Source organism: Muscardinus avellanarius (genome assembly GCF_963383645.1).
Source record: "Muscardinus avellanarius genome assembly, chromosome: 21".
NCBI classification, from domain to species: Eukaryota; Metazoa; Chordata; class Mammalia; order Rodentia; family Gliridae; genus Muscardinus; species Muscardinus avellanarius.
In genome coordinates this window covers 24357475-24383901 of record NC_137807.1, presented here as the reverse complement: position 1 = coordinate 24383901, position 26427 = coordinate 24357475, and the positions used below count along the sequence as shown (strand labels likewise).

Sequence of the window (26427 nt, the reverse complement as noted above, 5' to 3'; positions counted from 1 at the left end):
CGGTTTCCCTCAGCTCGGCGCGCCGCAGCGCTCCTGATTCCTCACGGCCCGGCCCCGGCCGCCCGCCTCCGCCGCCGCCATGATGATGATGGCCTTGAGCAAGACCTTCGGGCAGAAGCCCGTCAAGTTCCAGCTGGAGGACGACGGTGAATTCTACATGATCGGCTCCGAGGTAGCCCGCGGCGCGCTCTCCTCCCCCGACCGCGGGAGCCAGGCGGGCGTCTGCGCCGGGGGCGCGCGTCCCCATTCATCGCGGCGGCGGGCGCGCGCCGGGGCGGGGCGCGCCCGGTGGGCGTGGTCGGTGGGCGTGGCCCGGCCCGCCCCGCCCCTGCCGGCTGATTCAGGCCTCCTCGCCCATTTCACCGCGATGCGGGACCCAAGCCGCTGACGGGGCGTAGGGCGCCGCCGCTCCGCGCGGAGCTGGTTTCACTCCGGCCAGAAGCCCAGGAAGGGGATGTCATGTCAGCCCCTGGGGCGCTTGGGGGCGAGAGCCTTGGAGATGGGAAATCTCACGTGCGCCCCTCCCCTTCTCACAGCCTGAAATCTCCGGTTGTAAGCCTGAGGCTTAGAAAGGGCTCCTCCTTCCCTGTGTACCCCTGGCCTCCGAGGTTTGCCATTGAGGTGTTCTGACCTTAATCTCAAGGGAAGGATGTTTGCTTTGGGGTGGATAAGGCCCCAGTGCTGGGAGTTAAATCTGCAAGCACTTTAGAAGCAATGGACACTTTTTGTATATCTGCAAACTGATTCTGAATTATAACAGGGGAAAGAGCCTAAGAACCTTTATTTATTTATTTATTTTTTGGTGGTACTGGAGGTGGAACCCAGAGGCTTTCTACCTCCGGGCTATACTCCCAGCCCTATTTTATACTTTATTTGGAAACAGGGTCTCACTCAGTTGCTGAGAGCCTCACTAAGTAGCTGAGGCTGGCTTCGAACCTGCGCGATCCTCCTGTCTCAGCCTCCCAAGCGCGGGGATGACAAGCGTGTGCCGCCACGCCCGGCTGGAGCCTCAGGATCTTTAATCCTCAATTAGAAGTGGCAGGGCCTTGTTGGGTCAGCTGGATGGCTGGCTAGCAGCACTCTGCAATGAACCCTTCAGTGGGGGTTTGTGTTGAGTTTATTAAGTTTTTACAGATTGCTTCAGACTGTCCCTTTTAGGTGTAACTGCAGCCACCAGCGAGTTTGTATTTCTTTTACTTATTTTTGTTACTGGTGATTGAACCAAGGGACAGTCCACCAAAGGACAGAGCTACACTCCCAGTCCTTTCAATGTTTTTTGTCTTTTCTTAAACAGCATCTCACTAAGTGGCAGAGGCTGGCCTCGAACCTGTGATTCCCCTGCCCCAGACTCCCAAGTACAGGCTTGCTTTTCATTTCTTTTTTACATTTTTAACATTATATGATTTTGTGTGTGTGCATGGTACTGGGCATTCTACCTCCGAGCTATACCCCTTGCCCTGTTTTTTATTTTGAAACAGGGTCTCACTGAGTTGCAAAGGGCCTAAGTAGCTGAGGCTGTCTGCGAACCCTGATCCTCCTGTCTCAGCCTCCCAAATGCTGGGATTACAAGCGTGCACCACTACATCCTTTTTTTTTTTTTTTGGTGGTACTGGGGATGGAACCCTTCTACCTCCAGGCTACCCTCCCAGGCCTATTTATATATATTGGTTGGTTTTTTTTTTTGTTTGTTTGTTTGTTTTTGGAAACAGGGTCTCCTAAGCCAGCGAGGCTGGCTTCGAACCTGCGCAATCCTCCCGTCTCTGCCTCCCTAGCACGGGGATTACAAGCGTGTACCACCACTCCCAGCAATGTCCAGCCATTTTTAACATTTTATTTTGAGGTGAAGGTCTTACTCTGCCCAGACTGGCCTGGAACTCGAGTTCCTCCTGTCTCAGCCCCCCAAGTAAGATTGCAGACAAGGGCCATTGTGCCCCACTCTGTATGTTTGTCTATATATATATAATTTTTTTTTTAATTGTGGCTATAAGCTGGGCATAGTGGCGCTCACTTGTGATTCCAGCATTTGGGAGGCTGAGGCAGGAGGATTGCAGGTTCGCAGACAGTCTCAGTTACTCAGTGAGGTCCTTTGCAACTCAGTGAGACCTTGTTTCAAAACAAAAAATAAAAAATAGGGGTGGTGAGCCAGGCGTGGTGGCACACGCTACCTTCCGCACTGGAGATGCCCCCACCCCTGCAGGCCCTCGGACCCCGAAATCTGCAACTACAGCTACGGCCCACTGGCCACTGCCCATCTCAAGAGATGGCCGTGCAGTTTAAAGCGAGCGGTGGCACACGCTTGTAATCTCAGCATCTCTCTGGGAGGCTGAGACAGGAGGATCGCGGTTTGCGGACAGCCTCAGCTACATAGTGAGGCCCTCTGCAACTCAGTGAGACCCTGTTTCAAAATAATAAGTATATAGCCGGGCGTGGTGGTGCACGCTTGTAATCCCCGCGCTTGGGAGGCAGAGACAGGAGGATCGCGCAGGTTCGAAGCCAGCCGTGCACGCTGGCTTAGGAGACCCTGTTTCCAAATAAAAATGTAAAAATAGGTCTGGGAATGTAGCCCGGAGGTAGAAGGGCTTCTAGGAACCCCAGTACCACCAAAAATAAAAAAAATAGGGTTGGTGGTATCCCATGGGTTCCATCCCCAGTACCGCAAAAAAAGGAATAAATAAATTGTGGCTCTTAAATTCAGAAATGCGAGTGTCAAGCAGAAGAGTCTCATATGAGGAGTAAGTGTCAGCTAAAGCCGTCTCATAGCGCCAGGAATGCTCTCTCGGCAGCGGCATTGAGCGTCCCGCTCCAGCGTCTCATTCATTCATGTTGTTCACATTTAATTTTTGTCAGCTGGGCGCAGCGTGTTGGATGAAGCCTCATGGTGGTCACATGGAGATTATCAGAACGCCCCATGACTCCTGGCTTGTTTTGGCTGTGTTAAGTGATAAGATCAGCATCGCCCAAACTTCAGTATTTCCATTTGTCACCAATTTTTATAAAGCAGAATGGGGCCACTTGTAATCTCAGCATTCGGGAGGCAGATACCGGAGGATCTCAGTTTGCAGATAGCCTCGGCTACTTAGTGAGGCCCTTCAGAACTCAGTGAGACCCTGTTTCAAAATAAATAAAAAATAAAGAATAAAAAATAGGGCTGGGGTGTAGCTCAGAGGTACAGTGCTTCTGGGTTCCATCCCCTGTACTACAAAAAAAGGGGGGGGGGCAGAAAATCAACACAGTTTTTGTATTGCCACTTTATTTTTATTACTCTTATTATATTTTGGTGCAGGAGATTGAACCCAAGGGCATTCTTCCTCCAAAGTACACCCCTAGCCCTTTTTATTTTGAAATAGGGTTTTCCGAGGGTCTCAGTAAGCTGCTGAGACTGCCATGAATCCTCCTGTCTTCAGCCTCCCGAGTACTGAGATCAGGCGCGCGCCACCACGCCTGACTAAATGCTGCGGCTACAAGGTGGCTACACTCGGGACGTGGAGCTGCAGCCTGCCCATCTGCACAGCTCAGAATGGTCTTCACTGACCAGTAGGCATGTGTTTGTTTATGGTACTGGAGATTGGACCTAGGGGCGTTCTACCTCTGAGCCCTTTTTAATATTATTTTTAATTTTGAAACAGGATCTTGCTACGTTGCTGAGGCTTAGCCTCAACCCTGCAATCCTCCTGTCTCAACCTCCCAAAGTACTGGGATTAGAGGCATGTACCACCACACTTGGCAGGCACCTGTTTAAATGAGGGATACAAGAGGCAGTTGAGTTTCAGTATATGATATTGAGCAGGTGTTTTTTTTTTGTTTTTGTTTGTTTGTTTGTGGGTCTAGAGATGGAACCCAGGGGCATTTGACCTCCGAGCTACACCCCCAGCCCTATTTTTTCATTCTTTTTTTGAAACAGGGTCTAAGTTGCGGAGGGCTGGCTGTGAACCCCGATCCTCCGGTCTCAGCCGCCTGGGTGCTGGGATGACAAGCGTGCATCACCTCGCCTGGCTGAGCAGGTTGTTTAAAGGAACTCTTTCATTTTTTTTCCTTTTCTTTTCTTTTCTTTTTTTTTTCTCCAGTACTAGGGATTGAACCGAGGGGCATTCTACCTCCGAGCTCCACCTCCAGTTCTATTTTTTATTCTTTATTTTGAAACAGGGTCTCACTAAGTTGCGGAGCGCCTAAGTAGCTTGGGCTGGCCATGAACCGCGGTCCTCCTGTCTCAGCCTCCCAAATGCTGGGATTACAAGCACGCGCCACCACACTCAACTAAAGAAACTTTTACCCTAAGGGAAAAAGTAACCTGGCCCTGGCATGTAATCCTAGTACTTGGGCAGCTGAAACAGGAAGATTGCAGGTTGGAGGCTAGCCTCAGCAAGTAGTGAGACTCATCAACCTAGTGAGACCTTGTTTCACAATAAAAAATAAAAATAGGGCTAAGGGCGTAGTTCATAGGTAGAATGCCCTAGGCTCAATCCCTAGTACCAAAAAGCATAGAGCAATCTATTTGCCCTAGGCTATGAGTAGGTGGCATTTTTTAAAAGGAAGTTGTCCTTTGTTTGGTAGGGCAACCGAGAAGCAGCTTTGGGAGAACCTCGGGGGGCAGCTTGGTTGCCATCCCGTCTGCGTCTGTGTTTCTCTCCCTCTTTTCTTTTGGCGGGGGCTGGAGGTGGTGGGGATCCAGTCCAGGGCCTTGTGCTTGCTCAGCACATGCTTCACCACCAATCTCTATCCCCAGTTGGTGACATTTCTTTTTTTTTTTTTTTTTTTTGTGGTCCTGGGGTTCTTGGAAGCCCTTCTACCTCCGGGCTACACTCCCAGACCTATTTTATATTTTTGAAACAGGGTCTCTTACGCCAGTGCGGCTGGCTTCGAACCTGCGCGATCCTCCTGCCTCCGCCTCCCAAGCGCGGGGATGACAAGCGTGCGCCACGAGATGCTTAGACTAGGTGGTCTCTACGGTCTCCCCCTAGACCCATTTTAGGTTCTAGAAAGCCAGCTGTAGTCGTCTCTTCCAGCCCCTTCACTCCTGCCCTCGTGTTGAATGAGCGTAACCATCCCGAGTCCCGGATGGAGTTGAGGTTGGCTCTCCTGGGCCCCTTAACAGCCATCGGATCTTTGGGGTTTGGGGCAGGGATCAGGGTCTTGCGCTTTTTCTCTCTGGTAGCTCCTGTGATAGTACTGATGGATGGCCCTTGGCCATCTCCTGCACTGTTCTCCTGCAGGCAGTTGGCTGTGGTAAGCCAGAGCTGAGAGAACCCTAAGAAATCCCCCAGGCCAGCATCTTCATTCTGCATTCGGAAATCCTGGATCCAGAGAGGGCACAGGCTGGTGGATAGAAAAGCCAGAAGGCCGGCCTCTGTGCTCAGTTCTGAAGTGGCCTGGGAGAGGTCTCAGGTCCCCAGCCCCGCAGCGTCCTTCCCTCAGGGACCGGTAGTCAACGTGTCCTCAAAAACCTATAGGAAACGTTTACCCTCGGGTGGTAAGGACACACAGCCTAATAGCAAGCAGGGGCCTGTGCTCTGTGGCGCGCAGGGTCTGTGGCTGCGCTTGTGTTCGCAGCCCTGGCCGTCCATCACATCGCTCCTTCCTTAGTGAGAAACTGAGAAACGCACTCAGACGTGGGTGAACATCGTGCTGGGGAGGTAAGATGGAAAATAATGGAAGCAGGCCTCTGTGGGACGAAGTGCAGGCTGAGCGCTTAGACCCAGGTTACAGGGGACCAGAGCCTGATGCCCCGTCCACCGCCGTCCCTACATGGTGACGCTGGGCTTACTGTTTCGGAAGAGTTGATGAGACCATGGGTGTGTAGAAAAGCCTGCGGACCCGCTTTCTCCCTGTGAAGAAAGCCTTACTTTGAGTATTTGGTACAAACAGACTGAAGCTATTGTTTGGGACGGTACCAAATTTCTACGGCAGTCTGATGGTTGCCAATAAGTGCATTTTAGACTCTGGAAAATTCCTTTGGTATTCCGGTTTGTGTTTTGTTACTATACAAAGCAACCCGGGTGAAGGGGGAAATTATCCTGCATCTGTCTAAAATTAAAAGACTTTTTTAGTGTTTATTACATCGTAAAAATATCAAAGTCAGCTTCTTAAGATAAAAGAAGGTCAAAGAAGCCTTGCATTTCTGGAAAGTGCCAGCAATTTTTAGTCCCAGATCAAATCACCATGAGTTTCTTGCTAAGCTCCAAGGGCTTCTTACAGAGCTTTGGGGGCCCTCGGAGACATGTGGTCAGGCTTTTTGGAGCTTGGTTCTGTTGTCAGGTTGCACAGATGCGGGCCAGATGTGCACTGTTGTTGAACCCTTGATGTCAGCAGAATGTGTTTGACTGTTGCTGAAAGCCTGGCGCCTAGGGGCAGCCTCAGGGTCTGTTTGTTGACCTGAGTTCAGCTGATTCCTGCATCCCGGCCCTCCCTTCTTTCCCTTCTTTTTTTTTTTTTTTTTTTTTTGGTGCTATCAGGGATGGAACCCAGGGACATTCTACCTCCATGCTACACTCCCAGCTCGATTTTTTTATTCTTTATTTTGAAACAGGGTCTCACTGAGTTGCAAAGGGCCTCACCAAGTAGCTGAGGCCATCGGCGAATCGCGATCCTCCTGTCTCAGCCGCCCGAATGCTGGGCTGACAAGCGTGCGGTGCGTACCACGCCCGGCTCCCACCCTCCCTTCTGCTGGAGATGTGACCCTCATAATGAGCCTTCTCGCTTTACTCATAGGTGGGAAACTACCTCCGAATGTTCCGAGGTTCTCTGTACAAGAGATACCCCTCACTTTGGAGGCGACTAGCCACTGTGGAAGAGAGGAAGAAAATAGTTGCATCGTCACATGGTAAAAAAACAAAACCTAACACTAAGGGTGCGTCTCCACGAGGGTTTGTAAACCTGTTTCAAAACCACTCGCTTATGTTCTGAAGTTAAAGCGTTTTCACTCCAGTGTCTTCACTGCAGCCTTGACCTTAGCTGGGCGGGAGCTTGGGGCAGGGCTGCCCGCAGCCTGCAGTTCAGGTGAGAGCAGGCGCCGTTGCCAGCTGTCCCCAGCTGGGCCCGCTGGTGGTGAGGGGCCGGGGCCGGAGCAGGTGCTGTGAAGACGTGCTGGTCTCAAAACGTTTTAGGAATGCTGCGATGCTCGGCCATCTGCCGTGGGTGTGCACCATGGTCATCCTCACGTGCCCCGGCGGCGGGTGGGGCCACCCCCGCTCTCCTCGGGGCTTTCACCGCTGCCTCCCAGAGCACGTCCATCCCGTAGCGCCTCCCGCAGCCAGCGCGCTCGGCCTGTGCATGTCCCCGCTCCGCGAGCCTGCGTGCGCCGGGCTCACTGTCTGGCACTGGTGAGGCGAGCGAGCTTTGGGCCGTGGCAGCTCTGTGCAGGGTGAAGCTGCTCGTAGACCTCTGGTCTCCGTCGACAGAGGCTTCTGCAGGGACACCTGGGTACGGATGCAGCGCGCTCTTTGGCAGGTGGCAAAATTGCTTCCCAGCCGGCAGTGGCGCCTTGTAGAGAGCTGCCCTGGGCCTGGGTGTGTGCGTGTGTGTGTGTTCGTGCGTGTGTGCGTGCGTGCACCTGCCTGCAGGGCACCTGAGCGTGCGGTGCTTAGTAGTCTGTCCAGTTTGGTTGTGTCTGTAGGTGCTGCCATGATTTTGTCCCCACTGGACCAACTAGAGGTTCTTTTAACGCAGGAGCCAGAGCTGCTTTTTATCTGCTGTCCTAACTTTCCCACTCGCCCGCCTAAAACAATTTCCTCTGTCCCCGCTCCGCACCGAGCGGAGGCCGCTCACTGAGCCAGTGACGCCTGGCTTGGTCTCCCTCCCGCAGATTCCCCGGGGAACCTTGGTGATGTTTCGCCTGGTTGTTTGGCAGTACGGTTCCCACAACCGGTCGAGCCCCCCGGGGTCCAGGCTGGCCGCGGCTCCTGCCCATGGCTCCTAGAGAGCCGGCGTCGAGTTGCCTTGCGTCTGCCCGCTTCCCAGACAGCCCTTCAGACTGGCTCGGGACAGGAATTCCTGCTCGGGGAAAACAGCTCTTTTCAACTCTCTGGGCTCTTGTTTTAAAAGAAAAGTGTCTCCATAACTCACTCCCATCCCCACCTTGCTTCGCGTTGTGGATCGTGGTGGTGTCAGACCTCTTCCCACTGCGGTGTTGCTTGGAGCTTTCCCGAGTGCTTCCTTTGCCCCGAGCTCATGCTCTGGGGCCGAATCAATCCCAGTCAGTCCCAGCAGAGGCTTCGCTCCGCGGGGCTGTCCACCAAAGCCTCCACCCAGGTCGCCCGTTTGGAAGAGGCCAGCATTCGGCAGTCGTCAGTGTTGACACCTCGCTTTTCCCGCCTCCTGCATGCGAGGACTTTGATGTGCTGTACTCAGTTGGTGGCTGCTGCCTGCCCTCCTCCGGCAGGGTGACGCAGCGGCTTCTCTTCACTTCCAGATCACGGATACACCACCCTCGCCACCAGCGTGACTCTGCTGAAAGCATCTGAGGTGGAAGAGATTCTGGACGGAAACGATGAGAAGTATAAGGCCGTGTCCATCAGCACCGAGCCCCCCACCTACCTCAGGTAACGCGCTTCTGACTCCCGTGTCCACCAGCACCGAGCCCCCCGCTGCCTCAGGTAATGGGCTTCCGATGTCTGCATCCATCAGCACCGAGCCCCCCACCTACCTCAGGTAACGGGCTTCGACGGCACTGGACCCCCACCCCCCCCCCCGCCTCAGGTAACAGGCTTCCAACCAGGCGTGTTCCCGCACACCTGTGGCAATCCTTGCATACTCGGGGACAGGCCGGCTGGAAGGCGAGCTGAAACACTTCTCCACACTTTACTCAGCGTGCACACAGGTGTCATACCCGACTAAGTTTCTTCCATATCTTTGGAATTCCTAAGAAGCTTAAGTCAAGTCTTGAATTCTGGACAGCAGTTAGGAATGCTTTGAAAGTGGGACTCATTTATCAGAAAAATAGCGCTCAGATAAGCCCACAAAAGACACAAGCAGTAGATTCAAGTGTCTAAAAGCTTAGAGCTTTGAAAGACTGTTTACAGAGACATTTGAAAGGCCGAGTAATTGGAAATTTTCTATGTTGCATTTAGAGTTTGTCCATCCAGATTTAGCAGAACTTGAATACTCTAATTGTAGGGTGTGTGTGTGTGTGTGTGTGTGTTTACATGCACGTGTGTGTAGATGGAACTCAGGGACATTCTACCTCTGAACTATATGCCCAGCCCAGCCCTATTTTTTTTGTGTGTGTGTATGTATGTATGTATTGGTGGTACTGGGGTTTGTGGAAACCTTTCTACCTCCAGGCTACACTCCCAGACCTATTTTTATATTTTTATTTGGAAACAGGGTCTCTTAAGCCAGAGAGGCTGGCTTTGAACCTGTGCGGTCCTCCTGTCTCTGCCTCCCAAGCGCGGGGATTACAAGCGTGCACCACCACGCCCAGCATAGTCTTTATGTTTTTTGAAACGGTCTCTCTGAGTTGCAGAGGGCCTCACTAAGTAGCTGAGGCTGTCGACAAACTGATCCTCCGGTCTCAGCCTCCCAAATGCTGGGATTACAAGCGTGCGCCACCACGCCTGGCTTTCCCAGCCCTATTTTTAACTCTTTATTTGAAACAGAGTCTCACTAAGTTGCCGAGGGCCTCAGTTAAGTAGCTGAAGCTGTGATCTTCCTGTCTCAGTCTTCCAAGTCCTGGGATTACAGGTGTGTGCCACCATGCCTGGCTTCCAGTAGATTTCGTTCATTTATTTTGGTGGTGCTGGGGATTGAACCTAGGACCTGTTATCACGTGGTTTACCACTGAGCTACACTCTCAGCCTCCAAGAGATAAGTAAGTAAAGGATGGTCTATACCTGGAAATAAGAGGGGCAAACAACAGGAGAGTGTCCTCACACATAGTCTCGTTTTTTAGTGTGCTAGGAGTTGAACTCCAGGCCTTGTGCGTGCTAAGGACATGCTCTACCAGTGAGCTACACCCCAGCCACTCATGTGTAATTTAAAAAATTCAAACTTTAAAAAGACAAACAGAATCTGGGCGTGGTGGCGCAGGCTTGTAATCCCAGTACTTGGGAGGCTGAGACAGGAGGATCGCAGGTTCGCAGCCAGCGTGAGGCCCTCTGCAGCTTAGTGAGATCCTGTTTCAAAATAAAGAGTGAAAATAGGGCTGGAGATAAAGCGTGAAGGTAGAGTGCCTCAGGATGGATCCCCAGTACTGGAAAAAAAAAAATGACAAACTGAAGCCGAGCGTGGTGGTGCCCCCTTGTAACCACAGGAAGATCGCGGTTCACAGACAGCCTCAGCTATTTAGACCCTTTGCAACTCAGTGAGACCCTCTTTCAATTTTTTTTTTTTTTTTTTTTTTGTGGGTCTGGGGATGGAACGCAGGGGCATTTGACCTCCGAGCTACACCCCCTGCCCTATTTTTTATTCTTTATTTTGAAACCGGGTCTCACTGAGTTGCAGAGGGCCTCACTAAGTAGCTGAGGCTGTCTGCGAACCGCGATCCTCCAGGTCTCAGCCTCCCGAATGCTGGGATTACAAGCATGCGCCACCACGCCCAGCTCTGTTTAAAAAATGAAGAATAAAAAATCGGGCCGTGGTTGTAGCTCGGAGGTAAAATACCCCTGGGTTCAGTCCTAGCGCCACAAAAAATAAATGAATAAGAATAGAAAGACAGACTGAGTGTGGTGGCTCATTGCCTGCAATCTCAGTACTTGGAAGGTGGGGACAGGAGGATCACAGGTTAAAGGCCAGCCTCAACAATTTAGCAAGGCCCTCAGCAAATTAGCCAAATGAAAAGAACTGGGTGAGCCGGGCGTGGTGGCGCACGTTTGGAATCCCCGCGCTTGGGAGGCGGAGACAGGATCGCACAGGTTCGAAGCCAGCCTCGCTGGCCTGAGACCCTGTTTCCAAATAAAATATAAAAAATAGGTCTGGAAGTGTAGCCCGGAGGTAGAAGGGTTTCCATCCTCAGTACTACCTCCCCCCCCAAAAAAAGAAAAGAACTTGGTGTATAGCTTGGAGGTGAACACCCTAGGGCTCAATCCTCAGTACCAAATTAAATAAGACAATAAAAACTAGCAAGGAATTGGGAACGGGTGATCGCGCTGGTGGCTCGCATGGTGGGGATGGCTCACTAGAGAGGGGGGTGTGTGAGTGAGTGTGTGTGAGTGTGTTGCTGGGGATTGAACCCAGGGAACATTTTGCCTCCAAGCTACACCCCCAGTCCTATTTTATTTTTATTTGAAAACGAGGTCTCGCTAGGTTGATGAGAATCCACCGCTTGCTGAGGCTGTCCTCCAACCTGCGATCCTCCTGTCTCAATTACTGGGATTATTAACTTGCACCACCATGCCTGGCTGATGGGCCTTATCTTTTTATAAAGCATTTTGACATCAGATTAAGCCCATTATAGATACAGAGATGTTCTTTGGCGGGCCACGAATAAAAAGGGAAGCTGTGGCCTGGCATGGTGGCTCACATCTATAGTCCCAGACTTGGGAGGGGGACGCAGAAGCATCGCAGGTTGCAGGCCAGCCTCAGCAGCTCAGCGAGACCCTGTTTCACAGTAAAAAATAAAAGAGCTAAGGCTGTGTCCTTCTCAGTGGAAGAATGCCCCGGGTTCCAGCTCCAGTACCGTGAGTGAGTGAATGAAGAGGAGCTGGGGAGCCATGGAGTGTCCGAGTGTTGGAGGATACAGTCACTTGTGTGGACAAGGGTGTGGCCCTGGCCCAGCACAGTTGAGTGGACTCTGCAGGACCCAGGGCCTGGCTCACACAAGTGAGACGTGCAGAGCACACGAGGTTGCATCTCCCTGCCTGAGGCTCCCAGCTCCCAAGGAGAAGCGTGTTTCTGTGCACAGAACCCAGCGTGTGAGGCGCTGACGGCTTACTGTTCAGAGTGATGTGGTTGTGGGAAATTCTTTCTCTCCAGCCTTTTTTTTTTTGCAGCTCTGCCATTGGGTTGTTTTTTTGTTGTTGTTGTTTTTTTGAGGGTCTGGGCATGGAATCCATTCGACCTCCAAGCTACACCCCCTGCCCTACTTTATTTTATTCCTTATTTTGAAACCGGGTCTCACTGAGTTACAGAGGGCCTCACTAAGTAGCTGAGGCTGTCTATGAACCGGGATCCTCCGGTCTCAGCCTCCTGAATGCTGGGGTTCCAAGCGTGCGCCCACCACGCCCGGCTCCGGGTTGTTGTTTTTGTGTGTGTGTTCCCCCTCCAGAAAAGTGGCCCGCGGCCAGTCTAGCCATCTCTGTAGACGTGTGCTCGGCAGATTCTTGCTCCCCCGAGGGATGTGGTAAGAACATAAAGATGGCCAGACCTTCCCGGGAAGTCGCAGGAGGAAATTGTGCCCAGATGAGCAGTACTTTTAAGTTTGCGTGTGTCAGCGGGGAGCCTTTTACGGGGCAGTCCGCAGCAGCGGCTGTCACGTGAGGAGCAGCTGAGGGAGCGGAGCTGAGGGCCGGAGGTCAGGCCCGGCTGGGCGGCAGGCTCAGGAGGAGCTCCGTCGGTGCTGCACTACTCAGTCACTGGACGCGAGGGCAGAGGCTGGGGGCCCTCTCGGGCCCAGGAGGGGCTCTTCGCAGTGGGGGCAAGGCTGCACCTCATGGCTCAGCTTCTTCTCGTGCTCTGGGTATAGCTGAGGAGGTGATTTATATTCGTTGTGTCTGGGATCTGGGACATCACCGTATTGCCTGGTTGCAGTGGCACCCAGATGAGGGCCCGATCGAGGATCATCCCTAGAATCATCCCTAGAAACGAGAGAGGGGTTGCCGCGGAGACCAGGCAGGGCTGGGGTGGCGAGGGGTGGGGTTCCGCGCAGGCTGCGCTAGGGCTTCCATCCAGAAGAGAAGAGGAGCTTGAGATCTGCGGTTCCCACGCAGGCCCAGCTGCACTCAAATTGTCCGGGGAACTCGTACAGAATCTTTGCTCCCGGGCCCTCCTGCAGAGGTGGGGGCTCACTTGATGCATGTGGGGCTCAGGAATTTGCTACCTAAAACTTTTCATTCTGTGTGAGCCACGCGCCAGATTTCAGGGTGGGGACCTTGCCCTTGCTGACCCCACTCTTGAGTCCTGTGCAGATTAGTTCCCCATTCCCCGCGATTTCCAGGTCTTAAGTGTAAGGTGAAGACCGTCATTAAATGAGCAAGACCCGCGGTACAGCAGGGCCGGCGTGCTGAGTACCATAAACCCGCCCTGGCCGCACGCCGGGGCAAGACCAGCCTCGGCCCGCACTGTAGGAGCTAAGGGCCGGGAGGCCTCGGCCGCTGCCTGTGCGCGCTGCTTGCCCAGGCCCTCCCTAGCGTCAGTGCTTGTCACCGCGCAGGTGGCGGGGATGAGGTGAAGGGCTCGCTGCCACTGTCCCCGTGGCGCGCAGGCTCGCCAGGGAAGATGAACACTGACAGGGTGGCAGCCCCAGTGCCTCGTCCAAGCCAGAGTGGCGCTCCAGTGGGAAGTAGCTGGAGGATCCCAGGAGTAAAGAACCTGGAATTTAGAGAGCCCCTCACGGGCCGTGGGCTACTTAAACTACGTTGGTGTCACTTTCTGGAAGATACTTACCTGTCTGTCTTCTCTCTACTGCTCTGGGAGCTTGGCGGCAGCTGGCTCAGCCGTCTCGGGACGGCAGGTGCATCTATAGTCTGCTGGGTGTGGCAGCATGGGCCTGGAGTCCCAGTGACTCAGGAGGCTGATGCGGGAGGAGTGCTCGAGCCCAGGAGTTTGGGGTCGTCCTGGGCAACACAGTGAGACTGTCTCTTAAGAAAGAAATATCACAGTCTGATCCCATCTCTCTCTTTTAACCCTCAAGACTCCCAGCCATGTGCTAGGTGAAGTTGGTTTTTTACAGCCTGCCTTTGAGGCCCGGGTGAGGCCTCCATCTCCAGGCCCCAACCTCCCTGGAGTCTCACGGTGTTAAATGCCCTTTCCTCCCTGCAGCGAACCCCTAACTCAGTGTTACAGCTTCTCTCTAAGCCGGGGGCGGTGAGCATGCCTGTAATCCCAGTACTTGGGAGGCTGAGACAGGAGGATCGCTGGTTCATGGTCAGCCTCAACTACTTAGCAAAACCCTGTTTCAAAATAAGAAAATAAGCTGGGCGTGGTGGTGCACGCCTGTAATCCCCGCGCTTGGGAGGCAGAGACAGGAGGATCGCGCAGGTTCGAAGCCAGCCGCGCGCACTGGCTTAAGAGACCCTGTTTCCAAATAAAAATGTAAAAATAGGTCCGGGAGTGTAGCCCGGAGGTAGAAGGGCTTCCAGGAACCCCAGTACCACCAAAAAAAAAAAAAAAGAAAAGAAAAATGGCTAGGGTATGTCTCAGGTAGAATGCCCCTGGGTTCAATCCCCAGTACCAAAAAAAGGCTCCGATAGGGACCTGTGCCATGGGGGCCATGCCTCGTGTGTATTCAGGAGTATCGGTCAGCAGTGACTCATGCTCAGGGTCAGTAGGTGCTGCACTGTGCCCTTTCCCTTCCCCAGGTGCCACCGCGAGCCTGGGGGCTGCTCGGCAGGACCGGTGCAGAGGTGTCTTCCATAGGAGCCTGGAGGCCAGGCAGGGCGCACACTGCAGGCGTCCCGGGCATGCAGGGATGCCTGCCGGGCGGTCAGGTTCTTCCTCTGACGGGGGTGGGTGCTTCTTCCTGTGTCTCCAGGGAGCAGAAGGCCAAGAGGAACAGCCAGTGGGTGCCCACCCTCCCCAACAGCTCTCACCATCTGGATGCTGTGCCGTGTTCCACCACCATCAACAGGAACCGCATGGGCCGGGACAAGAAGAGGACCTTCCCCCTGTGGTGAGCGCGGCCGCCCGAGATCCCAGCGCCTGCGGGCTCCCTCCGGAGAACCTCGCTGCAGCCTAGTGTCCACACGTGCCACACCCCCCCCCCCCCCGCCCCTTGAAACGCTCTTTCCCAGCTCCAGACCATCACCCTGGTTGTCCCCAGCGTCCCTGGCTCTGCCCACTTTGGTCTCTTCCTCTCTCGTTTCTCCACCCCTCATTTGAGCTTCTGGAGCGGGGTTCCTAGGCCTTTCCTCCGCCCTCCGTTTCTCTTGAGCTGCCCAGAGCCGGTCCGGGGCTTCGAATGTGTCCGTGTGACGTCACTGTGGGCTCCCCGTGGCCGCTAGACTGAAGCACTGTGAACCGGGTGGTGAAAGCAGCACAGATCGTCTCGCGCTCCTGGAAGCTCGGGATCTGAATGGGTCTCGCTGGGCGGAGGCCACGGCGTGGACAGAGCTGTGCTTCCTGCGTCCCCCCCCCCCGCCCCCTAAGGGGTTGTGGTCACCTCTCCAGCTAGGGTGGTGGCCGCAGTCCTTGGCGTGTGGCCACATCTCCAGCCCCACCTCTGTGGTCACGCGGCCTCCCGCTCTGTGTGCGAGAGACCTCAGTCTCTCAGGACACTGCGACGTGACTTAGGGGCCAGCTGGATAATTTCCTCCTGGACCCTTCACTTAGTCACATCTGCACGGTCTCTGTTTTTGGGCCACGAGGCAGCAGTCACAGGTTTGGGGGATTAGGACCCAGATGTTTGGGCAAACAGTCTTCTGGCTCTTCCTATTACCACCCCCTGCCTCAGCTGTGCACTGGCCGCCTGCAGACCCTCCCATCTCGAGGCTGATGTCCACACCCGCACTCCCTCCCCTCCCTGTTCCGCACCCTGAGTCCCTCTGGCAGAGTCCTACTTGCACGGCTCTCTGGGTTCACTGTGGGTCGCAGCAGCCCCACTCCTCCATGCGGTCTCTTCAGCTCTGCGGTCAGCTTGGGCCTCTGCACCCAGCCAGATCTTGTCACTCCTTGAAAATAAACCCTCCAGACTCCTGTTCACGCTCAGGCAGAGGCAGGGGTTTCCTCGGGGCAGGGTGCTCGTCCCCCTAAAGCAGCACCCCCTTGTTGCCTTCCTCCTCACTGCGTCAGCTCCAGAGCCGCATCTATAAGCCACACTGTCCCCCCAGCCCATCCCCACCCCACCCCACCCCCCGTCTCTGAGCATCACCTCCCTGTCAAATGGCCACTGTCTCCGGCCTTCCTGGCCAGGGCCTGGGCCTCGTGTTCCCGTAGCTCTCCCAGCATGGACCTCGGTCCTCACCGTGTTCCAGAGTCCCCTCGGTTCCCCTGCACCCTCTCACCGACCTGCTGCCCCATCGCTTCCCTTGTCTCTTTCCTAAACCTCATCCCACCCTCGCTCACGTTCCCCCCTTGGGCTCCTCGGCAGAGCCCAGGTTCCGCGGCGGAGGCGGGGTGTCAGCCTTGTTCCAGGGCTGCTCTGCCTCCTGGGCAGTCCCTTCATCCTCCCACCTCGTGGCCTTGGCTGGAGCAGCCCTTCTGGACACGCCCTCTCCTTTCCTACTGCGTTGTCAAAGTCCTGCCTCTCTGGGGACTTGCAGCCCTGTCAGCACGCCCAGAACGCGCAGCTCCGCCCTGGGCAGCACTTGGCCCTTGTCGTCTGTGGCCCTGCCCCATTACTGTGGCCCTGGGCCCCAGTGGACTCCTCTGTTGCCCCAGTGTTAAGCGACAAGTGCCTATGAGAAGTGGCCTTCGTTCCGCTGCGCTCACAGTGACCCGCGTGCAGGGGGAGGAGGCGCATCCTCTGCCAGCCAGGGAAGGGGAGCGCCGACGGCCGCTGACCGTGCACCATTGCACTTTCAGCTTCGATGACCACGACCCGGCCGTGATCCATGAGAACGCAGCCCAGCCTGAGGTGCTGGTGCCCATCCGGCTGGACATGGAGATCGATGGGCAGAAGCTTCGCGACGCCTTCACCTGGAACATGAACGGTGCGTGGCGGTCGGGCTGCCTGGCCTGTGGGCCTGCGCGCCGAGCATCATGGCGTGGCTCTCAAGGGCGTGGACTCGGGCCATCCCGGTTCTGCCGCGTGCTCCGGGGGCGTTTTCTGTTGCTATAATAGAACACCAGAGACCGGGTCGTTAATGAAAGAGATTCACTGCCTCGTGGTCTGGAGGCCAGGGTGTTCAAGAGCCGACAGCCGCATCTGCTCAGCTTCTGGCGAGAGCTCAGCTGCTCAGCTCGCGGTGAAAGGCGGCAGTGCGGGAGGGGGTGAACGGGGCAGAAACAGGACGGCCCCTCTGTGGGGACTGAGCCAGCCCCCGTGAGAGCTCATTACCAGAAGGGCGCTCATCTGCTCCCCCCTTCCCTGCCGAGCTCCGTTCCGCTGCACGGGTAGACAGGAGGGAGGACATGAGCCTTCTAAGTATTGAAGTTTAAGTATGTGCTACCACATTTAGCTGTCTAGAACATTCATTTTGTGTGTGTGTGTGTTTGTGGTACTGGGGATGGAGCCCAGGGGCATGTTACCTCTGAACCACACCCCCAGCCCTACTTTATTCTTTTATTTCAAAACAGGTCTCACTAAGTTGAGGGCCTTATTAAGTTGCTGAGGCTGGCCTTGAACCTGCGATTTTCCTGTCTTAGCTTCCCAAGTACTAGGATTACAAGCATGTGCCACCACGCCTGACTTAAATTTGTTGTTTTTGTTTTTGTTGTTGTTGTTGTTGTTGTTTTAGTACTGGGAATGGAACCCAGGGGCATTCTACCTCTGAGCCACACCCCCAGCCCTATTTTATATTCTTAATTTTGAAACAGGGTCTCACTGAGTTGCAGAGAGCCTCACTAAGTAGCTGAGGCTGGCCGCGAACCGCGATCCTCGTGTCTCAGCCTCCCGAATGCTGGGATCACAAGCGTGCCCACCACGCCCAGTGACTTCTATATTCTTGAAGTGATAAAATGACAGAAATGGAGATTAGTCCTTGCCAGGCGGGGGAGGTGAAAGTGGGGGTGGGTATGGCTACAGAAGGGCCACCTTGGGGATCCTTGTGGTGGTGGGAATGTTCTAGAACTTTCCTGTCTGGCTGAGAGAGTGTGCTTTGGTTTATAAGTTGTTATCAGTGGGAGAACCAACATGGGGATGGAGGAGGAAGTCTGTGGCCGCCGAGGGCCGAGGGAGGAGCTTGTCAGGTGCGCGGTTGGATGGGCCTGTGATCTGCCGTGATGCCTTGCCCCTCTCCTGCTTTCAGAGAAGCTCATGACCCCTGAGATGTTTTCAGAGATCCTCTGTGACGACCTGGATTTGAACCCACTCACGTTCGTGCCGGCCATCGCGTCCGCCATCAGGCAGCAGATTGAGTCCTATCCCACAGACAGCATCCTGGAGGACCAGTCCGACCAGCGCGTCATCATCAAGGTGGGGGCTCCTCTCCCTGGAGGGGCCACGGCCGGCCCGCCTGTGATGTGCTGTGGGAAGGCTCTGGAAGGCTCCTGGGAGGGTGGGCCCACCTTTCAGGGAGGGTCCACATTCTGGGTGGGGTCAGGGCTGCTGCTGAGCAAAGCCTGGGAGCTCAGGGGGAAGGTGGGCAGCGCAGGCCTGGGGACTGATGGAATTCAGGGCAGTCTGCCTCCGAGCTACGCCCCAGCCCTATTTGTTATTCTTTACTTGGAAACAGGGTCTCACTGAGTTGCAGAGGGCCTCACTAAGTAGCTAAGGCTGGCCGCGAACCACCGTCCTCCTGTCTCAGCCTCCCGGATGCTGGGATCATAAGCCTGGCCAGCACGCCCGGCTGCCTGGGGATATTTTACGACTCACTGTGCATGTGCCGCGCTTTGCCTATCCATTTGTTCATCACTGGACAGTGATGGAGCCCGTCTTGCAGATGGGGAACTGAAGGTTTCCATTTATACCCGGGCTCGGTGCTCTATGAGGGTGCTCATCTTTTTGTGTGTGTGTGTGTGTGTGTGTGTGTGTGTGTGTGTGTGTGTGTGTGTGTGGTACTGGGGATGGAACCCAGTACCAATACCAGTACCAGGGCATTCTACCTCTGCGCATCACCCCTCAGCCCTATTTTTTATTCTTTTTTTTGAAGCAGGCTCTCGCTGAGTTCCATAGGGCCTCACTGAGTAGCAGCTGAAGCTGTCCTCGAGCCGCAATCCTCCTGTCTCAGCCTCCCGAATGCTAGGCTTACAAGCGTGCGGCTCACGCCCAGCTTGAGGATGCTTGGGGTGCTCGTCTTCGTCTTGATGCTGGGTGGGCTCAGTGGGTGAGGACAGGGAACTTTGGCGACACAGCACCCGAGGGGCGTCCTTTCCTCAAAAAGCAGCACCTTAGTTCTGAGCAGCCCTCGCAGGTATTGGCAACGCCTGGGCCAAAGCCCGCCTGCACCATGGCTCCTGGCTGGCTAGGCCCACAGCTGCAGTAGCAGTGGAGTGCTCCGGCAGGAGCCCCGCCCCGCCGCATGCCTGCGTGGGGGACCTGGCCCAGCTAGTCTCTAGCTGCGCCTCCCTACCCACCAATGGCAGTCAGTGTCTCCTGCTCAGAACCTTTCAGAAGCTGCCCAGCTCCCTCGTGAAAGCCGAGCCCTCTGAGCACCTCTGGGCCTGGCCCCTTGCCACCTCTTCCTGCGTGTCCCCCCAGCGGGCCCTCCCGCTTGGGCCTGTACAATGCCTGTCCCCAGGGAGCCACAGGCCTGCTTGCCCATTTGGTTCACTTTTTAAAAGGCCGCCTTCCTGGGCTGGGACACCGCCTGGTGGCAGAGCAAAGCCCTGAGTCCAACCACTAGTCCCACCACCAAAACATAAAAAAAAGCTTCTTAGCCGGGCTGGTGGCACACACCTGTAATGCAGTACAGGGTGACTGGGACAGCAGGAGGATCGCAGGTTTGAGGGCAGCGCACAGTGACCTAGGCTACCCTAAGATAAAATGGACGGGTACGGATGGAGGAAGACCTGGCTCAGTCCCCTTAACGCACTCAGCAGCCTTCCGGACTCTGTGGCTCGGCCTTGGTCCTTCCCCATTTCTCTCTCGAGCCTGGTATTCAGGCCAGCAGGCCATGCACTGTCCTCATCCCACTCAGTGACTCCCTGACCCATCAGGCCAGCATCTCTTAAGTGAGTGTGCCGGTGACCAGATGGCTGGCCACGCCTGGGCAGGGGCTGAGGGTGTGGCCGCGCCCTCCAGTCCGCCAGCTTCTTCTCCCCAGCCCAGAGCCGGGGTTTGCTCGGCGTTTGATTGCCCACTGTGCCGAGGTGGTGTGGTCCGGACGGTGGGCAAGGCTCCAGCGTGCCTGCAACCCACGCTGCCCAGCCACTGCGGACTCCCTGCCGGGGCGGCTGTGTCCCAGGGACCTGCTGGTGCTCAGAACACCTGACCTGAGTCCCTGCCGGGGATTCCTGGTGCTCACGGGATGACGGCAACAGGAAACAAGCAGGCAGGTGGCCAAGATGGTCTCACAGAGGCCCTGGTGCTGTGGAGAAGCAGGAGAGGTGGGTATGGGGCAGGCCTGGCGGGCAGGCAGGTCTCAGGAGCTGGCTCTTTAGCTGAAGCCAGAGTGCTGAGAACAGGCTGGTCCTGGACAGGCGAGACTATTCTCTGGAGGACAGAGTGCAGAGGGAGCCAGTACCTAGGAGGCTGAGACAGGCGCGTCTCAGGTTCAAGACCAACCTCAGCAATGTAGGCAGAGAGTCTCAGCAACTTATTGAGACCGTGTTTTAAAGCAAAATATAAAGCCGGGCGTGGTGGCGCACGCTTGTAATCCCTGCGCTTGGGAGGCTGAGACAGGAGGATCATGCAGGTTCGAAGCCAGCCTTAGCTGGCTTAAGAGACCCTGTCTCCAAATAAAATATAAAATATGTCTGGGAATATAGCCCAGAGGTAGAGGGCTCCTGGGTTCCATCCCCAGTACCACCCCAAAAAATAAATAAAACAAAATATAAAAAAGGGCCAGGCCAAGCCAGGCGTGGTGGCGCACGCTTGTAATCTCACTATTTGGTAGGCTGATACCGGAGGAATGTGGTTTGCGGCCAGCCTCAGGTACTTAGTGAGGCTCTTTGCAACTCAGTGAGACCCTGTTTCAAAATAAAGAATAAAAAATAGGGCAGGAGGTATAGCTCAGAGGTAGAATGCCCCTGGGTTCCATCCCCAGTACTGCAAAAGGAGGCGGGGAGGCATGGTAGCGCATGCTTATAACCTTAGTACTTGGGAGGCTGAGACAGGAGGATCACAGGTTCACAGCCAGCCTCAGCTACTCAGTGAGGCCCTCTGCCACTTAGAACCAGTTTTAAAATAAAGCACCCATCTTGTGTCATTCAGTGATACTGTTTCAGAACAGGGTACGGGGTAGGGGCGAGCAGGGGTCACAGATCCTGGGGTTCCCCCACACGCCCTGCAGGTCACGCCAAGAGGAGGCGCCCAGTGCCTCTGCTGCCCAGCGCCGCCTCTGGAGGTTGCCACAGGTACAGACGGCATCTGTGCCACACTTGGCAGGATGGCTTCTCAGAAAGCTCTGTACACAGTGGGGAGGGCTGAGGACAGGCTGGGACAGCACTTGAGCTGAGCCCGCTGCCCCCTAGAGTCACAACCGACTGCTGCGAGGGTGAAGGCAGAAAAGAAGCCGGTGCGGTGGCTCACACTGCAATCCCAGTACTTGGGAGGCCGAGACAGGACCACCGCAGGTTCGAGGCCGGCCTCAGCAATTTAGCAAGGTCCTCAGCGACTTAGTGAGACCCTGTTTCAAAACAAAATAATAAAATAGGGCTGGGGGTAGAGCTTAGGGATAGAATATCCCTGGGTTCAGTCCCCAGTGCCACACACACAGAAGGAAGCAGGCAAGAGGGCACGAGTCAGAGAGTGCTGGGGGACGAGAATGGAGGCTAGGTGGACTTGGGTGTCCTGGCAGTACCTCAGGGACTCCCTGCTGGGGACCCCAAGCCTGGGCCCACCTGGGAGTCAGTGGGGTCAGACCCTTTTTCAGGGGCGCCCGGTTCCTGGCCCCCAGGCCTGGCGGCTGTGGCACGGGCTCGCGGGCGCCCTGCCTGCGCTCACCGTGCGCCCGGTCCTGCCGCAGCTCAACATCCACGTGGGGAACATCTCCCTGGTGGACCAGTTCGAGTGGGACATGTCCGAGAAGGAGAACTCCCCAGAGAAGTTCGCCCTGAAGCTGTGCTCCGAGCTGGGGCTGGGCGGGGAGTTCGTCACCACCATTGCGTACAGCATCCGGGGGCAGCTGAGCTGGCATCAGAAGACCTACGCCTTCAGGTAGGCGGGCGGGCGGGGTCAGCTCCTCCTCGGACCTCAGCAGTCGCAGCCCGCGAGGTGGCGAGCAGGAGGCACTTAGTAGGGGCCTTGCGACGCCCACGTGAGCTTGAAGTCCTTGCTTCCGGCGAGGCATTGTCCAGGGCCTCCCAGCTCCACCCCTCCACCCACACGGTGCCCTGTCCACGGCCTCCCAGGGCCTCCCCTGCCTCTGCCCCTCCACCCGCACGGTGCTCTGTCCACGGCCTCCCAGGGCCGCCCCAGCCTCCGCCCCTCCACCCGCACGGTGCCCTGTCCACGGCCTCCCAGAGCCACCCCAGTCTCCACCCGCACGGTGCCCTGTCCACAGCCTCCTAGGGCTGCCCGGCTCCACCCCTCTACCACATGGCTGCCCTCACCAGGCCACCGTGCTGTGCCGTCTCCCTGCCCTGCACTTGGCCAGCCTGGCCATGGTCGCCTCTGCCCAGCTTCTTTTCTCTGTCTTGCACGTGGCCTGTGCCCAGCTCACGAGCAGCAGGAGCCCTGGTAGCAAGGTTTTCTCCAGCATTTCTGCCTTTGTTCTAATTAGATACATTTGGTGAGTGCTGTGGGTGGCCAGGTGCCATACTGGGTTGTGAAGAGAGGAGGGGACAGGTCACCCTGGCCCCTGCCCCGTAGCACCAGACTGGCTGAGAAGGTGCAAATGTGAACGGAGCTTTTTAGTCCACGCATGTGCATACACATGGGCACACAGGAGAACCTTCCAGGCCAGTGGCCTCTGCTGGGGGGGTTTACTGCCTCGGGCCTGTGGGAACGGGAGACCCGGGGCCAGCTCCTCTGGTGCCATTTCCTCTGGGGTGGCGAGTGGCGCCACGTGTCCCTGCATCAAAACTGCATCCGCTTGGAGCAGCTGTGCCTCACACTGTCATTGTCCGCACGAGCTCCTCACCCAGAGGGGGTCTGCAGCCCCACAGGAGGAGCGAGAACCGGGTGTTTGCTAAGACATGACAGTTCTCGGAGCTTGTTAGCAGCCATGCGTCAGCTTGTTGTCCTGGAATAGGTAGTTTTTGGGCTTCCTGTAAATCTGGGCAAGAGAAGGAATGAGGCCGACCCTCTGGCGCGAGGCCAGGCGCGCGGCTGAGCCCCTTGGGCTGGGGCCTGTGTGCCGAGACACGCTTTATTCCTCCCCTGCCTGGCCCTCCAGCTGGCCAGTGGGTCTGCTTCCCAGATGGGCAGCCCTGGCGTCTGCCGCGCCCCTCGTTCCTGGGGGAGGCCTGCCTGCAGGCGCAGTGCTGATGCCCATTTTACCCCCACGAAGCCAGAGCCAGGGACAAGAGCTGGTCTAGGGCGGCCTCGCTCCCGGATGGAATATGAGGTCCTGCGGCTGAGATGTTGCAGGCATACTGTGAGTGACATTGGCACCTCCTGACATCAGGATGTCCCTTCTGGACTGACAGCTGCAGGTGGCTGGGCTGACCTTCCTCGGCCACGGGGTGCAGGAGATGCAGCTCAGCCCTCCTGACGGGCCCGTGCGTCCTGTCCCTTGGTCGTGGCACAGCAGCAGCCCCCCTTGGGAGGCCCGGCTCATCAGCCCCGGCTCCTGGCAAGCTCTCGTGGCCTGCAGTGCTTGGAGGGCTCCAGAGCAGCCCCCTAGGGGCCCTGTTGCGGAGGTCAGGACCGCAGCTGCTGTGTGAAGGCCAGGTGTGGACTCGAGGGCACTGACCCATCCCACTGCCGCTCCAGTCCTGAGCACGCGGTGTCAGATCCTTGTGGTTAAGGGTGGGGGTTCCTCCACAGCAGCCTGCCCTGGGCCGGCGAGTGGTTTCCCTGACCACCAGGCCCTTTCGGCGTGTCCTGTCCTGTGTCTGGGCAGCCGGAATGCTCCCCACACTGGGAGGCCTGGAGGACAGGATGGGGACGTCAGGTTTGGAGGCCAGCTTCTCCTAGACCCCACGTCGTGGGGCAGAACTGTGGCCCCTGTGGCCAGGCCAGAAGCCAGAGCTTGCGTCCCCGGACACCACTCACGTTCTTCCCCGGTACCAGCCTCCCTCATGGGAACTTAGGAGGGTCCTTTCTTGGGGTGGGGGAGACAGGGGATGGAACCCAGGGCGTTCTGCCGCTGAGCTACACTCCAAGCCCTTTTATTTTTATTGGGAAACAGGGTCTGGCTGGGTTGATGAGTGTTTCACTCCTTGTAGAGACTGTCCTCAAACCTGCCATCCTCCTGTCTCCGCCTCCCAAGAAAGGGATTACAGGCGCACCCCACCACGCCCAGCCCTGTGTGGGTTTTTTATGAGATTAGCTTTTGGCATAATGTTTATAAGGATCATCTGCACTGTAGCATACATCAGGACTTACTGAAAATAAACCTGACAAAGAAAAAGGAGACAGGAAGCTGCTCCGCGGCCGTCCCGTGAGCCACCTAGGGGCCACGTGCTGGGAGTCTGCCCTGCCCGGGCACTCGAGAATGGGCAGGGCGTCCTCGGCCCCTGGGGCTCAGAGCTCACGGTGAGGATCCGAGGAGCAGGTGGCCGTAGCCCAATGGGAACCTGCTCAGCATCCGCCCGCTCGAGGCAGGCCCGCGCTGGCTGCAGGCCCGGCCCTTCATGGATGGCTCGAGCCGTTCTTATTTTAGAACAAACCCACTGGGGTGGAATCCTCCCAGAGTCACGGGAGGTAAACAAAGGGGCCCCGGGCCTGCTCGTCAGCACTTGTTTGAGTTCGGAGGAAAACATGTTTTGCTCTCCACGCGTGGGCAGGGCGCCTCTGCTGTCTGCCCTCCTGAGGATGGCGGCTGGGGTGAGAGCCCATGAGGTCTGCGGCGGGGCCGTTTCCACATTGCTGAGCCAAGCTGCAGGGGTGGAGGGTGGAGGGGCCCCAGGCGAGGGCTCCCAGAGCCTAAGCCTCCGAATCACCAGCCCGAGGCCGGGTACGCATGTGGTGGGCTGAGCCGCCTCCTCTGGGAGCCAGGGTACCTCTGTTAAGTGGCGCCACCTCAGGGTCAGGGTCTCTGAGACCCTAGGCCGAGGAGAGGAGCCGGCAGGCTGGCCTCCCCAGCCATCATGGGCTCTGGGTTGCCGTGCTGGCCATGAGGAGCTGGGGCTCTGCAGTCAGGCCTGGGACATGCGCCCCTCCACAGCTGATCAGGCTTGGGCTGAGGCCAGGGGACACATGGCCCACGGATGGAGCTGGGGTTCTCTGGGGACCCTAGGTGGAGTGTGTCCAGAGACGTGGTTTCTGGGGTCAGCTCTCTGCCGACCAGGTGTCTGACCCCAGCGAATAGGCCGTGTCAGCCGGGTATGGTGGCGCACACTTATAATCCCTATACCTGGGAGGCTGAGGCAGGAGGATCTGGGTTCGAAGTCAGCTTTGACAACTTAGTAAGGCCCTCCACAACTTAGTGAGACCCTGTTTCCAAATAAGAAAATCAGGCTGGGGGTTTAGCTCAGAGGTAGAAGGCCTTTGGTTCAATCCCCAGTGGCACCAAAAAAAAAAAAAAAAAAAAAAACCTGCTTTCTCTGGGCTGAGTGTGGTCCCCGTGAAGTGGGGAACATTCCGGAGCTGGCCAGCCAGCAGCACCCATAGAGGGCGTCAAGGCCTGCGGTCAGTCTTCTTTCACCCCGCCCCCTGCCTTGCTGTATCCAGTGAGTTCTGCTGGGCCTCAGCCCTGGACGGAGTGGGACAGACAGGTCAGCCCAGGTGCGGGCCGTGGCCCCTCCACAGTGCTGCCAGGGGGCCACCTCTTGCAGCGCCCCTCCCCAGTGCCGCAGACAGCAACTCTGGGCAGCACAGAGGACCCTTGAGAGCTGGCGCTGAGGCGGCTCTGGGAGCTGGGCAGCGCCAGGACTGCGGGGCGGGGAGGGCCTGGCTGTCTGGGCTTCCTGAGCTTCCGGTCTCTGGCCGCCGCTCTGGCAGCTGTGGGGGAGGGGCCGCTCACGGGGCAGCCACTGTAACCAGCCACCGTCCTCTCACCGCCTCCCCTCCTCTCCGCAGTGAGAACCCCCTCCCCACGGTGGAGATTGCCATCCGGAACACGGGCGATGCTGACCAGTGGTGCCCGCTGCTGGAGACCCTGACTGACGCTGAGATGGAGAAGAAAATCCGCGACCAGGACAGGAACACGAGGTACCTGAGCACGCGCGGCCGTGGCCCCACACCCCAAGCTAGGTACCTGTGTATGTGCGGCCCCGCATCCCGGCCTCGGGAGGAGCCAGCCTCTGCCTGATGAGACCCAGGGTCCTCTGGGGTGGGCTTCCCTGCAGAGAACAGACCAGCCTTCGGGTCATCTGAGCCCAGCCCAGAGTGGGTTCGGGGTTCCTGGAGAGGCAGGCAGCCTGTGTAGGTAGCAGGCCAGGGCTGGCCCCTGACGACCACCCTCTCCCCTCTAGACGGATGAGGCGCCTGGCCAACACCGCCCCGGCCTGGTGACCAGCCCTGGTGCTCGGCCT

The 26427-nt window shown here is 56.7% G+C and overlaps 1 protein-coding gene across 1 annotated transcript; it reads left to right on the top strand.

Annotated features, from left to right (window-relative positions):
- Positions 1-79: 79 nt before the first annotated feature.
- On the top strand, positions 80-26407 carry SMARCB1 (SWI/SNF related BAF chromatin remodeling complex subunit B1; the record flags this gene model as incomplete). The annotated part of the gene is given in 10 exon segments (XM_080717914.1): positions 80-172; positions 6706-6817; positions 8405-8534; positions 14621-14757; positions 14760-14823; positions 16609-16736; positions 17994-18160; positions 21813-22003; positions 25973-26104; positions 26368-26407. Coding segments are annotated over 10 exon segments (1194 nt in total).
- Between the last annotated feature and the right edge of the window lie 20 nt (positions 26408-26427).